Here is an 18477-nt window from a genome sequence, read left to right as displayed (position 1 = left end):
CTGTAAAATAAGAATTAACTCCCTTTTGACACTTAGGGAATGGAGGCTTACTTAGCAGAGGTAAATAGTTTGTCCAAGGTCACACCACAAATAATGCATTTGGCTCATAGAAGTTTTTATCAATCACATATTTTAAATAAACAATTCATTATTATGAATGTCACCCTTCTTTTAGTACATCTAGTGCATAATCATGCTTGAGTATTCAAAAAGTCTCTTTTGAGGGTTCCTTTCAACTATAATCAGATTTCTATATGAATTTGGCCCCAGAAGATGCTAAGGAATCATAGTCACTAGATCCCCAAATTAGATGGGCCCTGGTTTGCTGGGCCCAGCCATTATATGTCTTGAAGTTATCTCTACTGCCTTTTACCTCTTGTTAAAGGACTGTATCTCTTCGCTACTTTTAGGTTAATAAATATTAACTAGTATAAATAGATAATTATAAAGTTAAAATGCAGATATATTTCATGATTGGCATGTTTAAAAATTGATCATAAACTTGGTAACTCAAATTTGCATTAATGTTTATATATTTCAACAACCTGAGCTTAGTATAAAAATGATCAAACCCTAAGAACCTTTAATTAGGAAATAACTTTACTACTTAAGACATTCTGGGGGGAGGCTAACAAAAATTTGGAAAAATTTCAAGTTGGCAAAAATTTTGCCTTAGGAATCTGAAAAAAAAAGAAAGAAAGAAAGAAATGGTCAGCAGGAGGATTTTAAATACGAGAGATTAGTGTAGGGGTTTCTTGGCTAAGGTCTTTTTTTAAATAAAAGAACAACCTAGAAGGATGCCTTATATGGAAACGTTATATGGATTTGAAGTGTTTATATGTAATTAAACTATTATTCCGACTTGAAAACAACTTCCCTGTTTACTCGCTCTTTCTCTCCATCTTCTCCCTTCTCCCTTCCCTGTTCTCCTCACACTGGGATCTGTGCCATCACACAGACCTGTCCAGACAGACAAGGGGAGAAACTGCTTACTTGCTTTGTCCACTGGCTGTTCCGCCATCCACATGGCGACCATCATATTAATTTGTAAGTTGTCCTGAGGCCCCAAGACTGCAGGCACTAACTGTGAAAGTGAAAGGTGGATTTTTTTTTTTAAGTTTCTCATTTCAGTAATAAATTCTTCCAGTGTCTATGTAGCTTATCAAATGCTAGCCCTAGTCTGTTAGTGAACACAAGTATAAGTTGAATTTTTTTTTAAATTCTGTGTTAAAATTCCAAAACTTCTTTGTAAATGCATACTTCTTAATTCCTTCTTCAGTGACCTGTTTCAATTAGTCAAGTTTTGCTATTCTGCTTTACATTTGCATTTAAAGCATTTTAGAAGTCTGGAAGAAAGGAAAAAACAGCATAAAGAAGGCCTCTATCTGAGTGACACTTTGCCTCGAAAGAAAACCACACCTTCCATATCCCCACATTTCAGCAGTGCTACTATGGGGAGAAGCACCGCCCCGAAGGTAGGACGTGGGGTGAACCATGGGCTTCGCGTTCAGTGAGTCTTCTTGTCCTAACGTAGGCCAACGCGCAAAGGCTCTAATAGAAAATGCTGAATAATAAACCATTAAGTTTGCTTGTTGGGCAGACATAAAACTATATTGCATTTTCTATCCTATTCAGAGGACGTTCGGAATTGTGCACTCTGTAACCAAAGAACCTAGTCCTGGGTATTTTCTACCATCACCACATTAAGTGGTGAATAGCGTTCACTTACTTGACAGATTCCCATGACCACCTCCCAGATCTGGAAACTGGAGGATATAAACTCTGGATTCCAGGAATAAGAGCAACAAATATTTACTGAGAGTCATTTCTATGAGCCTGACCCTGGACTAAGCCCTTTATATGGATTGTCTCATTTTAAAATCTGGCAACACTATTCAGCAAAAGTTCTCTGTATTATTCGCATTGTACGTACAGACAAACTGAGGTGTAAAGAGGCTAAGCAGCTAGCCCAAGCGCCCTCATCTGGTTAGCAGTGAAGCTGGACGATGAACTCATATGGTGTGACACTTGAGTCCTCACTCATGTTTTGCGACGTGTCCGGGGGGGGGTGGTGGTGGTCACTGCAGAAAGAGGGGGAGAGGCAGATGAGAAGGAGGTTCTGAGTGGGCCAGGCTTTGGGGCCCTTCCCTTGCCCTCAATCAGAGTAAATTTGTTTTAATCTATTTCATAAACTGGTGTTCCAGGTATATTTTACACTAAAGATTTTCTATTTTAAAAGAGTGCTAACCCTCGGGGGGTAGTGAATAGGTTTCTCCAGTGTTCAGGGGGAGAGGGGCATTGGGACACTTCTAGCAAGTAGAGCTCTTCTCTTCCTTGTGCATGATGTGCATGCATTCTTGTCCCTGCATCTGCCCTCGGCTCCTTACGCATGAAGAACTTTGAGTGGTTCTCTAAGGGACAGCGTTTCCCCATCTGTCTTCATTTTTGGAACTGCTGCCACTGGAGAGAGCACGGTGACGTTGAGCCTGCTGTGGGGCTCCTGGGAAGGGTCCAAGACTGGCCTTTGCCACGTAGCGTGAATTTCGGGACGCCTTCGTTCCTCCTTCCTACCTTCCCTGCCCTCTGGGCTGACCCTGGAGCTATGCCAACGGGGATGTGGCCCTGTCCGGGAGGACCGTTCGGCTTGCAGTTTGCCTGAAGTATTTCCTCCCGGTTCGCACAGGTTCACCTGCCCCTGGGACAGAGCAGTAGCTGCGGCAGCGTCCTCCCTCACTCTCTGGCAGCCGTGACCAAAGACTCAGACTCCCGGAGGGTGCTCAGAGGTAGGTGCCTTCTAAATCACACATCCGGGGGCGCCTGGGTGGCTCAGTCGTTAAGCATCTGCCTTCGGCTCAGGTCATGATCCCAGGGTCCTGGGATCAAGCCCTGCATCGGGCTCCCTGCTCAGCGGGAAGCCTCCTTCTCCCTCTCCCACTCCCCCTGCTTGTGTTCCCTCTCTCTGTGTCGCTCTCTGTCATATAAATAAAATCTTTAAAAATAAAAAATTAAAAAAAAATAATAAATCACACATCATGTCTGTGGTTAAGCATGAGAATTTCCCCAGGAGAGGGAGCAAGAACAGGGGTGAGGATCATTAGAGAGGGAACAGCCAGGATCCTCAGTTTTATTCTTAAGGAGTCTTCTTCGGGGAAGGATCTCTATATCCTTGTTGTTGTACTAAGGTAACTTTTTCTATTCTACATACGGCTGGCACCTTTTAAACATACCCACTGCGCCTCCTAAATTCAACAGAATTCCCAAACCAGGAAGGCCCCTCAAGAATGACTAAGCTTCCCATTGGGTAGAAAGAAAAGAGAGATCACAGAGATCTGGAGAGGTCACCAGGGCACTTAACAAAGCCACTTACCTGGTCTGTGGCTGAACGACTACTCTGTTGAAACATATGCTAAAGAGTCATTGAGCTAACACACTAGTGGCCCAGGACAGAATTCCCTTAGGGCTTTTCATGTGGTCTGAGCTTTTCTTCTATGTGGTTGTTGGGTTTCAGGTAGACTTGGATTCTCAGCATCTTTCATTTCTTTTTAATAGTACATTGCATTTATAATGGGATCGAATAGTCCTTGTGGGGCTGGGAGAAATTACTATAATACAGTTCCAGAGATGAGCTTCTCGTTGAGAGGATTAGAGTTGTGTCAAAACAGTCATTTAGGTCAATAGTTTCTATGACCCTAACTTTTGAGCAGGCATGGTGCTAGAGACCAAGAATGCAAATGAATGACACAGTCCTCACCCCTGACACGCTTATACTCTAGTGACGAAGAAAGACACATAATAGATGATTTAAGGGGCGCCTGAGTGGCTCAGTCCGTTAAATGTCTGCCTTCAGCTCAGGTCATGATCCCAGGATCCTGAGATTGAGCCCCACATCGGGCTCCCTGCTCAGCGGGAAGCCTGCTTCTCCCCCTCCCTCTGCCCCTCTCCCCCACCCCCCCCCTTGTGCTAGCTCTCTCTCTCTTTCTTTTGCTCTATCTCAAATAAATAAATAAAATCTTAAAAAAAAAAGATTATTTAAATGAAATGTGGTACATGCCATGATGGGGGAATGCCCAGGATATAAAGGGGGATGCCAATGGAGTGGTGGGCATTTGGGCTCTAAATGCATCCATGCATTAGTGGAATTGAAGCCCTTCCCTCCAGCCAGGCTAGAATTCAGTTCTGACTGCTCAGCCCTTCTGCCAGTGGTATCAGGGGATAAACACTGGTTTCTCGCCAAAAGAAAAAAAAAAAGAAAGAAAGAAAAAATACACTTATATATATATATATGAATTTTGGTATATATAAAATGTGTATATGTGTATATGTTTATATATATGTATATATCACTTGAAAGAGGTTTTTGAATCATTAACAGAGATGATTTAAGAGTTCATAGAGGCTGTAGTATTCTTAAGAGAGATTTATAATGCATGGGAGGTTTACAATGTTAACATGTGAATCAAATACAGTTGATTGAACTTCGCTTTTATTTTCTTTTCTGTAATTTCTTAAGTTAAAATATCTCTTATGATTTATAAATAATAAACATAAATGAGTCTTGATGTTTGGGCTCTCATTTATCATTGTTCACTTGTGGGTCAAGTCTATTTTCTGTTAAAGCATTTTTCTGTGATATTTATAGACTTTTTAAATGAGTTTTTCCCACTGGTGGAACACATCAGAGCTTGGATTGGCCTCAACACCACATTTTATGTCAAAAGTGTTTTCTTAAAGAGTAAGAAAAACCAGACCTTTATACTAACTGGAGAGATTTGCGAATTCAAGAGCTATTAACATTATCATGTAAGTGGATTCTTACGAGAATTCTGGTGAAACCGAAGGATGTTTGATCTTTATTTTTCTATGGGAATCCCCATGCTAGGTTCCTAGAGGAAATGTGAGCCAATTCTGTTAGGTCCTAGTAGGGATGTACTCTGCAAAAGCCACGGACTTAGAGCTATCTTTCTGCTCTGGTCCTTCACCCATGTACTTCACTTCTGTGTATTTGGGAAAACTGCGGCTGCATTCTTTCCTGCTGCAGCTCTCAAGTGGGGTTCTTCTGAAAGAGTTCCCTGTGGTGCTGATGAGGCACCTCGTGAGGAAATCGAGAACCATCCTGTGTGTGTTGTTCCAAGCAGAGATGATGTGTCTTGTGAAGCCAGAGGGGGAGAGGCCAGGGACTGCACTTCTCAGAGCCACGATAGACCGGAAAATTGGCAGGATTTTCTCCTAACCCATACAGGTGGCCCACAAAGACCAGGAGGGATGAATCATTATTGCATTTAGAATTGTTTCACTAACACGGTATTGGCGTCACTAAAATGGCAAATGCCAGTAAAATTCCATGGTTTTGAGAAAATTGGACCCAACACATTTTCATTGACTTAAATGTAATAGATCTTATCATTTTGGGGGGAGTTACACAATTAACTTAAATGAACTGTTTTTTTTTGCTGCTTGTTCATAACGGATACATCAAGGACAATGGTGTAAGTATAAGCCTTCCTTCCATCAGCACTGTTTTCATAGAACTGACAATGTGAATCATGCCAACAAAGATCTTTGAGAGCAGAGTTTAAAGCAGAGAGCCCAGGAACCCAGCTCTTAAAGTTGTAATGGTTATTGGCTTTTGTACAACTTGTGAACTGTTCCTTTGTAAGCTCTAGAATGAATGAAATCTTTGTCCTTTTGTCTTCTGTTAAATGCAGGAAAGTCCAAGAAAGGTATGACAACCTCCTCGTGTGGTGTTTTTGTTTTCAGCAAATAGTGAAAGGTCATTGCTAAGTCATCTTTAAGAAATGATCGGATTTGAAACTGTAAAATAGTGGATTTTTAGCCTAAGGATCATTCCTTTTACACAAGAGAGAAAAATTGTTGCACGTTTGCTAGAAGCACAATCCTGAGTGCAGCTGCTGTTCATTCACAGGCAGCTGTAGGAGCCCCTTTGTTTTGTTTTGTTTTTTTATTACAAGGTCAGACCCTGCAGGAAACCAGAGTGCTGGGGAAGCACTGTTTTGCAAGACTCAGAATCTAGATAAAGATAAGAGTGGGCATGGTCATGTATATAGGCTAAGTGTAAAACCTGAGGTTTCTGCTTTCTAAAGGCCAGGTATAAATAAGCCTGGCTGAAGGGGAGGAGGGGAGGATTTAGGACGCTCCTACTTATTTATTCCAGTTAAGCCTATTTTAGAAGACAGACCTCGTGCAGAGTGAAGACCAGTTTGCATGACTGGCTTGAATAAATAAGATACTTATTACTGGGGCCAGGTGGCAGAGATGCAGGGTGTCAGAGGACACACTGGTTATAAAGTTTGAGGGGACTGTGCTTTGAATAATTGAATGGCATTTTATAAACCCTAGCTCTTAAAACTATCTGTTGCTGTCTGCTTGGGAAAAAGAACTGTTTTATTGCTATGAGCTCCTTTTTATTCTCCCTGTTTTCTGGCTGGCGAATATGTGTGAAAGATGTTTCTTTCCAAATGTTGTTGATTAACTGTATGCATGTATCATAAGCTTATTATTATTTTTTAACTTCTCAAATTCCTCTCCATAAACTCAGATGCAATCTAGAGATGTGAACATCCATCTCGCCTTGTTAATCTGGCGATGTGACTAACACTGTCCATGATGGCATATTTTTCTGGTCTCCTGTCATCCTTTTTGATCTTGTCTCTTTCTCCCTTTCTCCATCATTCCCTCCTTCATTCGTGACTCCTCCTGTACCTTCATCTTCGGCTGTGGACTATGGTTAGGAAGGATGAATTTCTCAGCAGGTGAGCTATGATATGCTAACTTGTCAGGAAGACTGTTACTCTTAGTCTCTTAAACCCAGATTATAGTTTTAAGTCATCTCATTTTCTATATTAAGCCCAGTTAACCATTTCAAGTATACAACACGGGGCGCCTGGGTGGCTCGGTCGGTTAAGCGTCCGACTCTTGATGTTGGCTCAGGTCATGATCCCAGGGTTGTGGGATCGAGCCCCGTGTTGGGCTTGCGCTGGGCTTGGAGTCTGCTTAGATTCTCTCCCTCTCCCTCTGCCCCACCCCCTCTCCCTCTCTTAAAATAAATAAATAAATAAATAAATAAATAAAGGAGGGAAACAAAACACATTTTGGAAGATATTGGCAAAACTGTATGTTCCACAATGGCACAATGGTTAAGTCACAAAGGAGTTTTCAGGCGTAACTAGCCAGAATTCATAGGTAGGCATGAATAAGAAGAAGAAATGGGCCTTGCTCGTCCGCTCTACTGGCTCTCTCCGACAGTGATGAGAGTTGAGTTAGTTTGGGTTCCTTGCATGTGCTCTGCTGAGTGGCGAGCCTCAGATACTGTCAGCGCTCACTTTACAAACCTTATAACTTCCCCTCCAATGGCTATTTCTGCCTAGATAGAAAGGCTGCAGAGCATTTACAAGGCCCTCTTTGCTTTCTAGTTGCTGACCCACTGCTGGATGTTATTCTTGCTACATAATTTAAAAACAACAACAACAAAAAAACGAATAGTCTCAGGGATTGGGAAAGTCTCGTTTTTCCCAGTGCACTTACTTTGCCTCACCCCAGACAGTAGATGCATTCCACTTCCTTATTTAGCCACTGCTGAAACTGGAATTTATAGATGAGAAAATGAATTGATTCTGTGGCTCTTTAGTTCATGACATCCCCATATTAAATAAATGGGGATCCCGTGGTGTTCAGGACACCTGCGTCCCCCTCCCCAAGATAGCTGGCATCTGTTCCGGGGTTACCTAGTGGCATGAGCAGTTCTTCCTGGGCCTCCTACCAGGGTACCCTCCTCGTTTGGTCCTGCTGCTGTCCTGGGGTGTTTACGCCATCAGAAGTCTCTATACCTTTGGACAGGCAGGCCAGAGCCCGAGTCCCAAAACCAGCTCTTTGGAATCACACAGGTACAATTCCAGAACCACAGGGAAGGGGTCCAGGCCTTTATTTGTGATTGGAGAGATAACTTAATTTTTTGAAGTTGTTCAGGAGGGAGGAGGCTAAGCCAGGTGGCCACTGAGTTCACTGTGATTAGTAAAGGGTTGCCAGTCGGGAGAAATGAGCTTCTCCATGAGGTAGAATATTTCCACTCACCCTAGATCCACAGGAAACCAAAATCCTGCCCCAGGAAATATATGCTCATTAGCAGCATGCTCTTTCACTTAAATTGCCGTGAAAATCTAAGGTACTCACTCATCCTGCTGCCAGAGTGGTGGAAGGTTCTCTCAGACATAGAGCCGAACTCTGACGAATAACGGGGTGACCTGGGGGATTTATGTTCACAATCCTTAGCACATAGTCACACCGCTGGGCCTTGCGCCCACATCTGAAATTTTTGAGTCGTTTTAGTGTCCTGTCTACTTCACCTGAAGGTTGTAAGTTCATTTTCTTATTCTGCCATACTTTTGGGGGAAAAAAAATCGTGGAAGATCTGAGGATCAGGACCCACCGTCTTCTCTGCTTTTCCAAGAAGGTGTTAGTGGCATTATAGGGATTCGCCTTTCCTCATGTCAATGCCAAGGAGATAATTCTCGTATGTTTTAAATTACGTGGCTCTTTTAGGGATTTGGTTTTCGTACTAACACTAGGAAGTGTCTTCCACGTAGTTGGTGCCAGTGTGGAAGATTTCTTTGCCAATAGGCTTTTTTGAAAGCATAAGGAAAGATTCATGTGTGACTTTTTCAAATAATTTCTGGTATTGTTGTTTTTTCTTTTTCTTTTGGCCCTCTCCTTTTCATAATAACTGGAAACGATTTAAAAGGAGCAATTAGTAATTCCAAAAGTTCAAGTATCAAAGGTAAATATCTGAGTAATGATTTTTTTTTTTTTTAAGGCACAAGCTCCACGCTTATGTATTGGCTTCACTTAATGCTCTCTGTGTTAATCACTACGATTAATGGCCTTCTATCGAAAGTGTCGTGGTGTGCTCTTTTGTGTTGCATCTTCCCTTAGCTAAGCGATATGTGGCTCTTACGTGTGTATTTGTAATTTATAATTACAGCTTATATTAAGGAAACTGAATTCCCCAGAAATGCCCTCATCTGAACTAACATATTTGCACTTTGATATTTAAAACGACTCCAAATAATTTGGCATGCAAACTCCCCATGGAACTAAAATCATTTTACAGAAACTTCTGGTTTCCGATGCTTTGTTAAAGCCTCATGGAGACTATGGACTCTGAGAAACAAACAGGGTTTTAGACGGGCCGGGGGGTGGAGGGATGGGTTAGCCCGGTGATGGGTATTAAGGAGGGCACGTACTGCGTGGAGCACTGGGTGTTATATGAAAACAATGAATCATGGATCACCACATCAAAAACTAATGATGTATTGTATGGTGACTAACATAACATAATAAAATTTTAAAAATTTTTTTAAAAAAGCCTCATGGATGTGGCTTCTGCGTTTTAATGCAAATGCTCAGCTGACAGCTGAGGAAGCTGTTTGGAATCGCTGCCCCCCTTTCACCCTCTGGCTGCCTTTTTGACCATTTCATTACCAATTAAAAGCCTCATCAGAGATAGGGAGAGCGCAAGGAAAGAGGCGAAATTCAAATGGTCCAGTCATAAACTCTTAATGGATCTGGTGGTGAATTTGATGAGGGAGAAAGGGATGGCAACCTACTGCTGGCTAGAGAAACGTCTTTTTAATGAGTTGAGGAACTGGTTTATCAGTACGATTCCTGCTTCCTGCGTGTGTCGCAAATAGAGAATTGAAAGGAAGAATAATTCGATTTGCGTTGCCCCAAATCAGCCACCAGTGAGCAAGCCATCCAACAACACAAAGTAAAGCCCATGACCTAAGAGGCCAGCTGACCAAGGACCAGGGTAAGGAAAAAGCCTCTTACTGATGGCACTTTTGCTGCGATTCATGTGAGTTCTGCATTTTCATATGGTTGGCTACCACCAACTAGCTGAGGGCTGACAGCTAAGGTGGAAAAAGAAGAGAGCTCTGTATACGGTAATTAGGAGGCCTGTGCGCCCAAAGGGAGGATTTTGACTGTGAATGTTTTAAATAATTGGTGGGCAAGGAAAATTGAAAAAAAGAAGAATGAGAAAAATGTGCAGTTTGGATTTTTACCAGATCAAAAGTGTTAGTGATAATATGAGATACAAGATCCTTAAATCCTACACCTAGGTGATCCACCTGCTGTTTTACGACCAGATCAAGTATTCCTTAAATTTGAATACTGTTGAAGAAGTGACTGCCCTAAGACCCAGCTGTTGCTTGCCACCAGGAGTCATCTTGCTTCACTTGAACCCAGCTATTTTTAGAAGATACAAGGCCTTTAATTGTGTTTGTTTTGGTTTGGTTTTGCCTGTTTTGTTTTTGTGTGTGCTGATATATTCTCAGTTGCGCTGCAATGTGGGAATGGCAAAGGAAAATGTGAGATGATCCACTGAGTGAAAAGATCACTCCTAAGACCACTTCTTTGAAACTCTTGCTTGCATGGAGCATGATGCTGTGCCTTTGATCTTCTTGGCTTCAAAACAAATTAGACCAAGGTCCAAGTTTCAGAGGCAGATGTTTCGGGTTGCTGGTTTGAGTCTCAGAAGATCTAAGACTAGAAAATGAGGCATACTAACATATTTATGGCTCTTTCCTTAGGGTATAATCACCAACAGATGAGTGAAGGACAAAGGCAGAAATCTTCTGAATTTTACAACCGCACAGCATCTGAATCAAATGTCTACTTGAACAGTTTCCACTACCCCGATCACAGCTATAAGGACCAGGCCTTTGATACGTTGAGCCTAGACAGCTCCGATAGCATGGAGACCAGCATCTCCGCCTACTCACCTGACAATATCTCTAGGTAAGATGTATTCATGGTTAAGGTTTCCAGTGTAGAAAAGCACCTGCTGATTTCAAAAAGTAAAGTCATCAGTTCGGAGGGATGTATATGTACAAGCCCAAATTTCTGAGACATAAACAGTCTATGGTGCAGAAGAGGGTTGAGTGTCATGGCAGCCTTTGAAAGTAATTTCTTTGTATTTTGTGTGACTTAGCCAGCCAGACATCATATAATCCATTTTTCTTCTTTACTCTGTTTCTTTACATTTGAATTCACGTGTATACTGTGCTTCAAAAGTCGTTTGCCTCTTTTGGTTGACTGCAAGCCTCATTAGGGCTCTTTTTGATTGAATAAAGAAATCATTTCCGACAATACAGTAAGAAATTTGAAGGATTTCTTACACTTCTGTTTCATTAAAAGCAAGGCTTTAGCTGTTCCACATATTAAAATTTTTGTAAGGATTTAACCATTCACATTCGTGTTCATACTTGGAGGCAAGCAAAGATGGTCTTACGGAATTACAGCTAAAGGCACATCTAAAATATAGATCTGGTCCTGGTATTCTGCCCCTTCAAAAACTACTTCCCTTTGAGAAAAGTCATGCCCTAGAGCCTGCATTCTGGATCCATCCCAACTCCCCATTCACTCTCTCCTCCTGATACCCCTCACAGGGCTTCTTATTAATTGAGAGGGTGATGAATACGCAAATCTCTGTGCCTTTGACCATATTGGTCCCAGGTCTGGAATCAAGTAGTTTGTTCACTCATTCATTTATAGGCTCCTTCATTCCACAAATACTTACAGAGTGCTCTAGAGGCAACAGTGGGCTGGCGCTGGCTCATACTAGCTGGCAAGTGCCAAATGTGCATATTTCCACCTACGTGTGATCAGTGATGTCATGTTGGTAGTTTGAAATTGGCCATGGTGGGAGTATATACTCCACATAAATCGACATTTGCTATATATCAGGGTTTTTAATTCCCTCCAGAGAGCTGATTTACCAGCACAACACTGTCTACAGTCAATTTATCCTTCCATTTGTGTGTTCACTCAATCCATACTTACTGAGCACCGGTAGTATCTGGCACTGTAAATATCTTTACCATCTCCATCCCCCTACTCCCGTCTGAGCCTGGAGAAACTTTCCTCATTCTTCAGGCTTAAACTTAGGTTGGAAGCTCATGAAAATTTCTCCTTTAGGGCCTTTTTCTTCTGTGTTTCCATTGCACTTGATTCTTTTTTCTATTATATCACTGATCACATGACAGTGTAAAATTTTTTCTACAGTAATTAATTGGTGAATTCCTCAATGTCAAGGAGGATGGCTAATGATCTTTTGGTTTCTACACCCAGCAGAGATCTTAGCACATAGTAGGTATTCAGTAAGGGCTGGCTGAATAAATACCTCAGGGTATAGTAAAATGGCCATATTTTCAATTTTGTTATTTTTTTAATTTTTGTTTGACCTATTTTAATTGGCTGAGAACCATTATGATTTCAACCTAAGAAACATCCAATATTCAGTAAATGTTAATTGAGCCCTTGTGTGTCCCAAATACAAATGTCTAGTTGGATCATTGTCATCAACAAACTTCCCTCTGTTGGACTGAAGCCACAGGCTGGAAGTAGGAATGCGTGTGCTCTTTGGGTGGCAATCATGCTCCTTGAGGCAGATCACAGAATGCTCTTGGTCCTGATTTACTTGCTAATCAGTGAAGTGGAAGGATTGTTTCTTGCCTACAAGACAATGGTGAATTTTAAAACATTTTGATGGAAAATTACCGTCCTGTAAATATAATTTATTTCTTTACAAAGATTTGAATAATTTGCTCTCCCCTCACCTGCAATAAGAGAATGACAGCAAGAGAGGGAAAGTAATATCAGCAAAATGTACTTAGCTTTGGGTTATTTCATGTTTCATAAATGAAAAGAATATGAGACTCAACTGTAACCAGACATTATAGCCAGAAAATTTTAAGGGTGGGGGAAAAGGAGAAGAAGACAGATGTTATATTCTGTGGCAAATAAAGTATACAGTGTATTTTCATTTTGGCATCAATGGGTGAAATATTAATATTATTGGATATCCTATCAGAGAAGGAAAAGAGTCTCTGGGGAAAAATATTAAAGCACCAGTAAGAATTGTATTGCTGCTTGTCACATGGGGATGACCTAAATTGAAGGAGGAGATTATGTAATGATAAAGAATAGGACTTTTGGGGCGCCTGGGAAGCTTAGTCGGTTAAGTCTCCGACTCCTGGTTTTGGCTCAGATCATGATCTCCAGGTCGTGAGATCGAGCCCTGCATCAGCTCCGCCCTTGGCGGGGGAGTCTGCTTGAGATTCTCTCTCTCCCTTGGTCCTGTCCCCCCCAAAAATAAATAAATCTTAAAAAAAAGAATAAAGCTTTTGGGGGTTGCCATTATTATGTCAGGTTAGAAGATTAGTGTTTCATGTTATTCAATATTAGCTCACTTTTTAAAAAGTTTCACACGACTGTGTTGGGGAGACCCTTGAGCATGTGGAAGGAGTGGGCAGCGAACCGTCTGGCACTGAAGGTTCTCTGGTGACGTCCGCTGCCCCGTGCTTGTCCGAGCCGGGCCAGCAGGTGCCAGCAGCTGACCTGCTCAGAACAGAAAGCCTAGCATGTTGAGCAGTTATTCATAAATGACAGTAAACTGACTAATCAAATGTGGTGCTTCTGAATAACAAGACACAAACAAAAGTCAGCCACCCAGCGACTATGATAGCATGGTGACAGGAGGAATAAAAATGGGCATTAAGAGCGAGAACACAGATTCCCAGTGTGGGAGGGATACCCATGCTCCGATGGCACTTGGTACTTAGTCGTTATTTTGAAAACAGCAGACTATTCTCCCTTCTTCCCAAATAATTGTGAACATTTTATACCAATATTTCTGTGGTGAACTCTTGATAGCTTGACGTCTTATTTATATATTTTTTAAAGATTTTTATTTATTTATTTGAGACAGAGAGAGAGAGCAGGGAAGGGGCAGAAGGAGAGGGTGAAAGAATCTCAAGCAGACGCCACACTGAGCGCCAAGCCCAACATGGGGCTCGATCCCACGACCGTGAGATCATGACCTGAGCCAAAACCAAGAGTCAGACGCTTAGCTGACTGAGCCACCCAGGTGCCCTGTTTATCTATTTTTGAGTAGTCTTTAGTAAAGAAATACACTCTAAGCATTTGCCTGTCTTGGCATTTTTCCACTCCCTGCCTCGTCCACCCTCCAAAAGTTGAAAGTAAATATTCCTCCCTCCAGATGGCCCCTCCCCACCTCTCATATTTAGTGGTGGTGAACAGCAGGTGTGTAGAGCGGGCACAGGAAATTACTCAGAAAGGATCCACTTCGATTCTAATTACCAAGCATTACAAGTTCAGATCTGGACACTTAAGCACAGTGGCAGGGCAAGAACTGAACTTATTTTCATTTGTTTGCCCGGTTGCTTTTTCTTAAAATGGTTTCCAGAGGTAGAGAATGAGAATGATCCCAGTGAATACTCCGAATGAAGAAGACAGCGTCCCTGTGGGGCATTCCTGGCAGGTAGTTAGACATGAGCACGACCATTGTGTATCCTTAGTTCATGCAGACCTGACCCAGGGCACTAACCATCACAGATAACCAATCACCATGGTCAGAAATTACCAGTAGTATTTATGTCATTGTGCTGTCCGATCCTCTAAATGTCAAAAAGCATTGAAACCAAAGTAGAAGATACCTGTAAAAGGCTTAGTATATAAGGGAGAGAGAGGGAAACAAACATTTTGCTTCTGTACCACCATCTACTTTAAAAAATTCATGCTACCCTAAGGTAAGCTTGTATCTACTATTATGATGGAAAATACTATGATAAACATTAGGCAAATGGGTAGTAAGAAACAAATGTTTGGAATGTATATTATGACAACACATCCTTAATGAGAACTTTTTGAAGTTGGGTAGAAAGAGAAAGAAAGGACTAAAACATTTTCTCTTTGTGAGATTTTTTAAAGCTATGTATTAAAATACCCTGAAATGATATGTGTATTAAAGAGGTAATTCCATGCTGAAATTCTAGTGACAGAAACTTAGTCTTGTGGTTTATTATGTCACAAGAAGCCATTTGTAGAATTTCAGAATTACACAGAGCTGTGGGTACATTGGCCCTTCGCTTTTTGTTGAGACATCATTTTTGTGTCCACCAGAAAGTTACTTGAGTCAGACAATATGTTTGCTTTTTCAGCATCATTACTTACACCCTAACCAAACAAAAAGCTAAGAAAACAGGCTTTGGGTCATAGAAAATGGCAGCTGAGAGTCAATTCTACACAAAACCTCTCTTCTGCTGAAATTACTGACTTGGCCTAGACCGTGTAGTGTTCTGCATACTGCCTACAATGATATGTTATTATCACAATTGCTATTACTAATTTACCAAGCCCTGACCTTGTGCTCATACTTGGAGAAAATGTTGGGGGAACTTGATCCTTCATTATTGCTTAAATGCCAGCAGTGTGCATGTGGGGTGGGGAGCAAGACCGGGCACGGAGTTGAGGGCAATCTGTGGCTGAACTTGAGTCTAAGGGATGCTTTTATCTGAATTTCAGATGCTTCAGATTTCTTCATTTTAGACAAAGGTTTGTATTTTGCTTTTTACCCTAGATAGTCAACACTCAGTGTCTGCATTTTATTTTAGGGAGTTCTTTCAGAAGAGATACAAAAATCCAAAGTGATGGGGGGCGGGGGGCAGCCAACTGTCAAAGGGACCAGGTGTATGAAACCATGTGAAAAACCATTAGGAAGGGTCGGAGGGCTTGTTGTGTTCTTGTAATATTCAAGGAGCTACTGAACAGAGAAGGGCTAGACATTTCATGAGGAGTAATAATTTGCTGAAGCTGAAAAAATACTTGAGAAGATTAATTGAAAATAAATATTCTGGGATACTGGCTCTTCATTTTTTTTTTTTAAGATTTTATTTATTTATTTGAGAGAGAGAGAGAGAGAAGGAGCAGAAGTAGGGGCAGAGGGAGAGGGAGAAGCAGAATCCCTGCTGAACAGTGATCCCGGATGCGGGACTCAATCCCAGGACGCCGGGATCACAACCCAGGCCAAAGGCAGCTGCTTAACGGACTGAGCCACCCAGGCGCCCCCTGGCTCCATTTAATGGCAATACTGGTGCACTGATGGCCGTCTTGGAAAAGTTTTCTGTGTCTTTCTGGAGAATTTTGTTTTGCTCCAGTTAGTTTTGTTCTATTTTGCTTTGCTTACTTATTACTTGTATGCCATTGTTCTTTGCTTTTCTTTTTTAATTTTTTTCTGTTTTTGCCTTTGCCTATGAAGTGAATATTCTAAAAGTCCTACAAACCTTAAATCTGCTATTTGGATTCCTTTACCCTTGCTGGAAGTTTTGTTTTTCTTTATGAATATGGTTTTTACCAAAGTTGGTCAGATGCACAAAGAAATCTTCAGTTGACAAAATAGCAGAACATGACCAAGTAGGAAAAGTCACCAAAACTAGTCATCTTTATATCGTTAATGGCCCAATGACTGAGTATCACCAGCATCCTTACAGCAATCACATGCAAGATCAGAAATGTGTGCCTGCCTTTTGAAGAAGGTCAGAAGTTAGAGCAATGGAAAGAAACACGACTCCTCTTATAATCTGGATGCGCTTGAGAAAGCAAAGATGAGTGTTGTGCTCTAGGGAATGCATTATCAAGCTTATCTTCAGGGACTTCAGACTCTGCTTTTGCATGGCAGGTGCTCAGCATTTCACTTGCTGACATCGACGTCTGCCATGGATGCCATGGTATGACAAGCGTAGACTTTTCTCTACATTCCCATTGCAGCAGCCTTTGCTTTTCAGTGTAGGTGCAACCCTGATGGGACAAAAAAGGAAAAATGGCGGTGACAGAGTATCACAGAGCAGCGGGAGTTTTGCTAAATAAAAGTGGTTTATGTGTCAAGGAAATATTAAAATCAAAAATAGCAAAAGTGGGGCTATAGAGAACAAGTAGGTGTCCGTGGGTACAAATTATTTTTTTAAACAAAATAACCAACATAGCTTTAAAGGTTTATAAAATGTAGCTCAAAAAAGTAGGTGACTTTAGGTGCCTACAGGTCATGAAGACACAAGGTGGTAAATGTTAAAATGTATTTTCTATCAAATGTTTTCAGAAAAATTGAGTTCCTTTGGAGCAAAAGTTAAGATATTTATGGAAGTATTGCCAAATAAGCAAATTGAATATAATTGGCAGAAAATAAACTATAAATATTATAAAATAAATGGAAAACACCCTGAAAAATTCTAAAAAATGAACAGAAATATTTAAAGGCAGATAACTATTTGAAAACTTGCCCCCAGGATGTGCCCAAATTACAGATATATGAAAAACCATGGACTGAAAATATTTGTTTCTAACCAAGTTATTTCCAACCAGTTCATCCAGATAGGTTTCATGCAGCTCAAGGTCATACTTAGGCCAGTGAATAGAAGCTGTAGGAAGATAGATTTTGATTCAACTTAAGTATCAACATTCTAACAATGTTATCCAAACAATGAAGGAATGGATACAGTAAGTTTTCTGTAGCTAACAATGCTCAGGCACAAACTAAATGAAAAAGGAGTATGTTCTAGAAAGAACTGAAGGACAGATGGGGGTTAGACTATCGGTGAATGCTTTTTTTTTTTTTTAATTCATGAGTTTTTAAGACCTGAGACTTAGTGAAATCAAATTATTTATTTCCAAATCATTAGGAAGCATAAGACATATATACCTGATGTCACAGACAACACTCTCGATTATAAACACCATATTGTGCGATTATAGGACCTGATGTTTGTCTTTGGCTTTCTCAGTTGAGCTGACGAAGTGTGCCACTTAACATCTATGACCTTGACTGTTCTCAATAAAGAGGAATTCCTGCAAAAAAATTAAAGATTTTTTTCTTTAATTCTTACTGGTTGAAGAGAACAGAACTCACCCTTTTTTACCTCCCCCAACAGTTCATGGAAATGAACTGTTCTCTCTTTATCAGGAGAACACACCTGGCTAAAAATTGGCCCAAAGTAACCCTGCAAAGTACAGAGATTAGTTAAGCTTCCAAGGAGACAACAGTCCTAAGGCTGTCCCTTTCCTGGATGGATGCGCTTTGTAATAGGGCAGGAAATACTGATTTTTTTTTTCTAAAAGACAATTTTTTAGAGCTGTTTTAGGTTCACAGCAAAATTGAAAGGAAGATACAGAGAGTTTCCATATACCCCCTGTCCCCACACATGCACAGCCTCCCCCATTATCAACATCCCCCACCAAAGTGGTGCATTTGTTACAGTTGATGAACCCATATTGACACCCAAAGTCCATAGTTTACAATTGGGGTCATTTTTGATGTTGTGCATTCTGTGGGTTTGGACAAATGTATAACTTCATATACCCATCATTACAGTATCATACAGAGGGTTTTCATTGCCCTGAAAATCCTCTGTGCTCTGCATATTCATCCTTCCCTCCCTCCCACCCCCCACTTCAAACTACTGGCCACCACTAATCTTTTTACTGTCTCCGTGGTTTTGCCTTTTCCAGAATGTCATCAAGTTGGAGTCATACAGTATTTAGCCTATTCAGATTGGCTTCTTTTACTTAGTAATATGCATTTAAGCTTCCTTCATGTCTCTTTATGGCTTG

The 18477-nt window shown here is 41.1% G+C and overlaps 1 protein-coding gene across 15 annotated transcripts in view; it reads left to right on the top strand.

Annotated features, from left to right (window-relative positions):
- PHLDB2 (pleckstrin homology like domain family B member 2) overlaps positions 1–18477 on the top strand; it is a 123150-nt gene that overhangs the window by 92361 nt on the left and 12312 nt on the right. For 9 of the 15 annotated variants that reach the window (XM_081797271.1, XM_081797265.1, XM_081797258.1 and 6 more), the window contains 5 exons: positions 1335–1475; positions 2684–2783; positions 6750–6770; positions 8756–8791; positions 10605–10812. In XM_081797271.1, coding sequence (XP_081653397.1) covers positions 1335–1475; positions 2684–2783; positions 6750–6770; positions 8756–8791; positions 10605–10812 — 506 coding nt within the window. The remainder of the gene's footprint in view (positions 1–1334; positions 1476–2683; positions 2784–6749; positions 6771–8755; positions 8792–10604; positions 10813–18477) is intronic. The other 6 variants (XM_081797286.1, XM_081797253.1, XM_081797297.1 and 3 more) reach the window with 5 other exon arrangements.

The sequence above is a fragment of the Leptonychotes weddellii genome, chromosome 1 (assembly GCF_054177405.1).
Source record: "Leptonychotes weddellii isolate Sample4059 chromosome 1, ASM5417740v2, whole genome shotgun sequence".
In the NCBI taxonomy this organism is placed as follows: domain Eukaryota; kingdom Metazoa; phylum Chordata; class Mammalia; order Carnivora; family Phocidae; genus Leptonychotes; species Leptonychotes weddellii.
Note: the sequence above shows the minus strand (reverse complement) of the source record. Positions and strands in the feature narration are given on the sequence as shown.